Source organism: Haliaeetus leucocephalus, unplaced genomic scaffold (assembly GCF_000737465.1).
Source record: "Haliaeetus leucocephalus isolate CR32 unplaced genomic scaffold, Haliaeetus_leucocephalus-4.0 Scaffold526, whole genome shotgun sequence".
Taxonomy (NCBI): Eukaryota; Metazoa; Chordata; class Aves; order Accipitriformes; family Accipitridae; genus Haliaeetus; species Haliaeetus leucocephalus.
In genome coordinates this window covers 1,541,449-1,547,235 of record NW_010972962.1, presented here as the reverse complement: position 1 = coordinate 1,547,235, position 5,787 = coordinate 1,541,449, and the positions used below count along the sequence as shown (strand labels likewise).

Sequence of the window (5,787 nt, the reverse complement as noted above, 5' to 3'; positions counted from 1 at the left end):
GCGGCCCCGCGGCCGCCTCCCCCGGCGGCGGCAACAACGGCGGCGCCGGGCCGGCCGCCATTTCCCGCCTCGGACGCAGGGAAAATGCCGGCCCGGAAGCGGAACCCGCGGCCTCGCGGCCTCTTCCCCTCAGCCCCGGCGGCGCCATGGCGGCGGCGGTGGGGCCGGTGGACTGTCACTGCCACCTCGCCGCGCCCTGCTTCCGGACGGTGAGGCGCGGAGGGGCGGGTGGGGGGGAGCGGCGGCGCGGCCCCGGCGCTGAGGCGGCGTGTGTCTCTTGCAGGACGTGGCGGCCGTGGTGCGGGCGGCGGAGCAGGTGAGGCGGCCGGCAGCGACCCTCTCCCCGCTCCTCCCCGGCCCCGCCGCCCGGCCCGGCCTCAGCGGGGCGGGGGTTTCTCTCTGCCGCAGGCCCCGGTGTCGGCGCTGGTGGTGGTGTCGGAGCAGGCGGGGGAGTTCCGGAGCGTCGTGGCGCTGTCGGAGAGGTGCGAGGCCGCCGGGGGGGCCCGGCGCCCGCCCGTGTCCCGGCCGCGGGGTCCGCGCCTTGGCGGGGGCGGCTCGCGGCGTGGGAGCTGACGGGGGACGCCCTGCCCTCTTCCTTGGTCGGGCCGGCCATTCTTTTTGACTTTAAACTTGCTTTTTCTGTGGTCTCCCGCGCTACTAATGCCTATTCCTTGCCCAGATTCCCAGGGTTTGTTTTGCCGTGCCTGGGAGTTCACCCGGTTCAAGAGGTTTCACCAGAGGAGCAGCGCAGTGTTACTTTGAAGGTAATACAGGGGCGAGTTCGATTAGCGCAGCTATAAAATACTGCTGGGACTGCTCAGGGCAGATGACGGGATGCTCTGGTCTGCCTGATTTAATTTCAGATCTGCCCACTGATTTTTCTGTGCTTCTGTAATACAGAAGACCCAGCGGACCAAATCCCAGGGTCTCTTAGCACATCCATTTGTCCGTGTCAGTCCTAAAGCAGAATTGTTCACTGGAGTCGTTTGGCCGTATTACTGCAGTGAAACACTTCTAAAAATCCCAAGCGGATGCTTTGCTTACAGTGAACAGTATGCGTGTGTGTTTGCAGATGTCCCTTTGTTAGCATGGGAAGTGGAAGGCAACTGTTTGTGCCCTTAGCCTGAAAAACTTGGAGAGCTGTCTGCACCCATTTAATGTTATTAGCCTTTTTATGGGCCTTGTTTTAATTACTTCTTATGCTCCTGTGGAAAGATAACTTGAAATGAAGTGTCATTAAGTAAAGAAGGGAAACCCTGCAGGTTTCTAAAAACTGTCTGACGGCACAACTCACAGTAACAGAAAGTTTTAAGGTATAGAATTTAAGAACAATGAAGGAAACCCCAATTTAATCATAATGCTGAGTTCATACCCCTTCCATCTTGTAAGGGCAGTGAGGGTTGCATCTTTAATTTGTTCTTGCAGGATCTGGATGCTGCATTGCCACTTATAGAACTCTACAAAGATAAATTGGTGGGGATTGGCGAAGTAAGTAGAATTCTGTAACTTGTTTACATGTCTATGGCTTTGGCAGCATCTGTCACCACAATTACAAAAACTTAGTGAATACTTGGTTTTGTGTATGCAATAAGTATTGCTATCAGTCTGAACAAGTGCTAAGTCTGATTTGTGATTCTCTTAATATGCTTTCCTTCATAGATTTGCCTGATTCCTTCTTTTCCTTCATTATCATTGTTAGGTGATAGATGGCATCTATGCCGGTGGTTTTAGTAGGAAGATTGCATAATTATGCTATGTTGTCTTATACCCAAATGTCTTTTGACCTATTCTGTGGCACAGTTAAGTGTTGAGTCATGTTGTTATCCTCATTCAGATCCTTCCTGCTTTCTTCCCTGACAAAGTTAGGCTAAGCTATGATTTCAGTACGCCTCACTGACTTGTACAGTCCTTTTTTCTTGTGATCCCTCATCTGTCTGTATCCATGTGTTGTTTCCTGTCTTACATTTCTTCATAAACTATGGACGCTTGAAAGCTTTAGGGTAGAGTCTGGGTGTTTTGTGTGTAGGTACCAGAGCGACTTATGGCTGGTTCTGCGCTGGCTGCAGAAAAAGCAGTGATTGGCAGAGCTTTGTAGCTAAACTTGCCATGTTGGACTTGTGCTGTATATCAAAGACTTTGGTTAGTGTAACTGTGAAAGGGGCTGCTTCGACAAACATTAAATTTTGCCTGAACATGTTTAAATCAAAAAAGTATAGAATTAATGGGTAATTTTTGCTAGAGATAGGACTAAAGCTACAGGTTCAGGTCAGAAATTTTACTTGTATTGGAGATCCAGATTTGAGATTTAGTCTGAACTAATATTCAATAGAATATAAAACCCCAGTTACAGATGAAAATGTTAAATACAATTGTTAGTAACTATCTGCCCACAAATGCTTTCATAGTTGAAAAGCTTATGGTTCAGAATGGATTCCTTTCTGAGTTAAGCTACAGTTGAGCTCATTTTAATTGCAGTCTCTAGTGTATATATTTTGAAATGCCTTGCAGTTATGAAGCATTTTTTTGCCTTTATGTATAGTACTGTGGTTTAGTCAAGCGTTAGGTCTGTAAAATTTTTTCACTTCTCTTCTTGCACTGTAGGTTGGACTAGATTTCACTCCCAGATTTGCCAGCACGGATGAACAGAAGGAAGGACAAAGACAGGTTTTGATCAAGCAGATTGAGTTAGCGAGAAGACTGGATTTGCCTTTGTAGGTTTTGTTTATACTAGTAGGAGAATTTGCCAGATCTCAGTAACATGTGGAAATATTTCCCAGGATTTATAGTTACTAAGACCCCACAGAACTTTTCTTAGATGGATTAAACTGGCATTAGTATCCTGTCGGTCTCCGGTTTGAGATTTAATTACAGACTTTTCTGTATGTTTGCATTTCAATACGGTGGTCTTCTGTGTCCTCTCCTTGCTATGTTGTTCCTATATCTTTACTGTAGGTAAAATGATTCATATATATGTTTCTAGCTTTTTCTCTTGATAAAAGGTGTAATACAGATCAATTATTTTCATCCCAAGCTGCTGTTTAGTTCATTTGTGTTTACAGAAAAAAAAAGTATTTTGCTGATTTTCTTAATGCTGGGCCTCTCCTTTCTGTGCAGAAATGTTCATTCCCGCTCAGCTGGAAGACCAACCATTAATCTCTTAAAGGAACAAGGTATGTTTTTAATGCATTTTCTGTCATGTCTTTTTTCAGCAGAATTCCTTCAGTTGTGCCATGTCCTCACTTCAGTTTGTGTACATGAAACTTGGAAGGAATAGTGCAGAGATTCTGTATTCATTCTTTATGGGACCAAGGTGCCATTGGAAGCTGACATCACAGACCTACTGTAAACACTGCTAATGATTTGGTTTGCTTCTTTTCTCTGAGGTGCTACAAAGGTGTTGCTCCATGCGTTTGATGGGAAGCCATCTGTAGCGATGGAAGGGGTGAAAGCTGGATATTTCTTCTCCATTCCTCCTTCCATTATAAGGAGTGAACAGGTAATGTTTAAAGGGATTTGCTTCTTCTTGGTGCTTTGGGATTGCAGGTAATAGCTGACAGCTTATCATGATGGCAAACATGACTGTTTTCACTGTGCAGCTCAAGAATATGCTTGTTTTTTAAGTCTGTACACTTTGAAGTGGGACGAGCAGTACTCGTCAGATGACAGCAGCCATACACACTACACAATAGAAGTTTCAGTTGCTTATAGCATTGCATGTTTTTACTTTGGCTAAATTTCTACCTGGGGCTTTTGCCTTAGCTAGACTTTTGGGGGGAAATTTTGGCTAAAACAGTTCAGCTATTCCTGAGAAACAAAGGTTAAGAAAATAGGCGGTTTTTTCGCATTTTAATGTGGTTTCTGGTGAACTCTTCTTTGGAAGCTTCTATCACTGTACTGTTTTAGAGTAGGGACATGACATGTAGAAAAGGACTAGTTACTATCTCAGTGCTATGGCACTTTCTGTTGAAAAGCAAATCTGCTCAATTTGGCTAAGTCACAGACCTTTGAAAGATTCAGATTATCACAAGGTGTACCCAGCAAAGAAGCAGCTAAATTCCTTAAAGACAGCATTGACGAGGTTCAGCCCCTCATTTGGTGAGGCTGCTCTTTTAATTTCTACTCTGGGCTGCTGCAAGCTATGCTGAGTTCTTATTTTGGGGTAGCAGTTTGTTTCCATCCTGCACCATCATCACTTTCTGTGATAAGCTCAGGAAATGTAAGAAGGGAAAAGGCATGATTCAAGTGGAGGGGGTGTGAGGGATGGATATAGATGGGAATGAGGTTAGCAACTTGGAGAAAGGAAAGCAAACTGGGGTTGAGTGGTAAAAGCAGAGATGGGGAAAAAGGTGCACAAATATATATACACACAAATACATACAGAAAAATAGCAAATTAAAATTGCATTGGCAACTCTGAATACAGGGTATTTTGTGTAATATAACTACATGATTTAATAAATAACAATGGATTCAGTGTTTAGGTAATAGTACTTCAGATACTTAAAAACCAGGATAATCCTAATTTGAAGGGACTTCTTGGGCAGCTCCTGGTATTCTTGCTTCCATTCTGAAATGTTGATAAAATGCAGACAGTGGCACCAAAGTCTTCTGACATTGCTTTTAAATGCAGAGGATATCCTCCCTTCATATGTTTTTTTCCCACAGGTCTAAGTGCATAAAGTGTTTAACAGCTGTCTTATTTTCTTCAAGAAGCAGAAGCTTGTGAAGCTGTTACCTCTGGAAAGTATGTGCTTGGAAACTGACTCTCCAGCTCTGGGGCCTGAAAAACAGGTAAATGATGGGGAGGAGGAACTTCTATGTGCATATATCCAAACCCACACCTTATGGAGGTCAGTTACTGGCACAGGAGAGTGAAGTAGTATAAGCATAGGTACAAGGGATGAAAGAGGTTGCCAAGTGAAAATTTTGAGATGAACAAGGCAGTGTTCCTGAGGCTGGGAAAGGAGAAGAAACTCCAGGAATGGGCAAAGGAGAAAATAATCCCATAAGAATAGATACATGTAATTTCTCTGGCACACAGGCCACAATGTGACTGAAATTGCATCAGGAAGTACCGAATCTGAAACACATGTGGTCTGTAGGGATCTGTAATTTGGTCTGGTTTTTTTGTTTGTTTGTTTGTTTTCAGGTGAGAAATGAACCAAAAAATATTTACGTTGCTGCAGAATATATTGCCAAAATTAAAGGAATTCCAGTTGAAGAAGTTATAGAAGTGACTACACAGAATGCACTGAAAGTATTCCCCAAGCTTCGGAACTTCCTTCAGATATAGATTCAGAAACTGAAATATGATATTGCAGAAACTATTATTTATGATGTAATTAAAACCAATGTGCATCTTGTCTTAAGTGGAGTTTTGCTGTTGGAAAGTTCAAGAAGTGAGCAGAGTGTTATATAGATGCATAGGATGAATATAGGGAATTTCTCAAAGGCCTTTGGTATGCACCATTGTCATCTCTTGGATGTGATAAAGACAGGTTGTTTATTTGCATCTTTCATGTCTATGAACAAATACTCTGTAAAGAAGAGCACCATAAAACTGTCAGTTTAGTTTCTCAGACTCCTTGCTTAGTTGCTCTTAGTCTGAGAGATGGCTAATGTGCAGCGCTTAATGTCTCCCTCATTAATTTCTGCTGACTGAAAGTCACACAGTTGTGGGCCCACTCGTGATAGAAAAGCTCCTGTTAGGACTTGCAGACTGCACATCCCTTTCTGAGCCATTAAAAAAACACAGCTGGATGGACATTCTGTGTATGTCATGTTGACT

At 43.9% G+C, this 5,787-nt stretch overlaps 2 protein-coding genes across 2 annotated transcripts in view; one reads left to right on the top strand and one right to left on the bottom strand.

The window, feature by feature from the left end:
- Positions 1-148, bottom strand: part of NSL1 (NSL1, MIS12 kinetochore complex component) — an 11,827-nt gene extending 11,679 nt beyond the window's left edge. The window contains exon 1 of the mRNA XM_010576527.1: positions 106-148. Within this exon, the coding sequence (XP_010574829.1) occupies positions 106-148 (43 nt within the window). The remainder of the gene's footprint in view (positions 1-105) is intronic.
- TATDN3 (TatD DNase domain containing 3) lies at positions 140-5,511 on the top strand. The gene is made up of 10 exons (XM_010576406.1): positions 140-209; positions 284-316; positions 409-482; positions 680-764; positions 1,426-1,488; positions 2,602-2,711; positions 3,115-3,170; positions 3,384-3,496; positions 4,710-4,790; positions 5,149-5,511. The coding sequence occupies exons 1-10, from the start codon at positions 147-149 to the stop codon at positions 5,290-5,292; spliced, it is 822 nt and encodes a 273-aa protein (XP_010574708.1). The 5' UTR covers positions 140-146; the 3' UTR covers positions 5,293-5,511.
- Positions 5,512-5,787: the final 276 nt, after the last annotated feature.

Bases quoted from the DNA above. Each gene is read 5' to 3' on its own strand.
- TATDN3 (XM_010576406.1), top strand. From the start codon at position 147: ATGGCGGCGGCGGTGGGGCCGGTGGACTGTCACTGCCACCTCGCCGCG. The intron at 483-679 runs GTGCGAGGCCGC...TTCCTTGCCCAG, and splicing joins GTCGTGGCGCTGTCGGAGAG to ATTCCCAGGGTTTGTTTTGC. The intron at 2,712-3,114 runs GTAGGTTTTGTT...CTTTCTGTGCAG, and splicing joins AGAAGACTGGATTTGCCTTT to AAATGTTCATTCCCGCTCAG.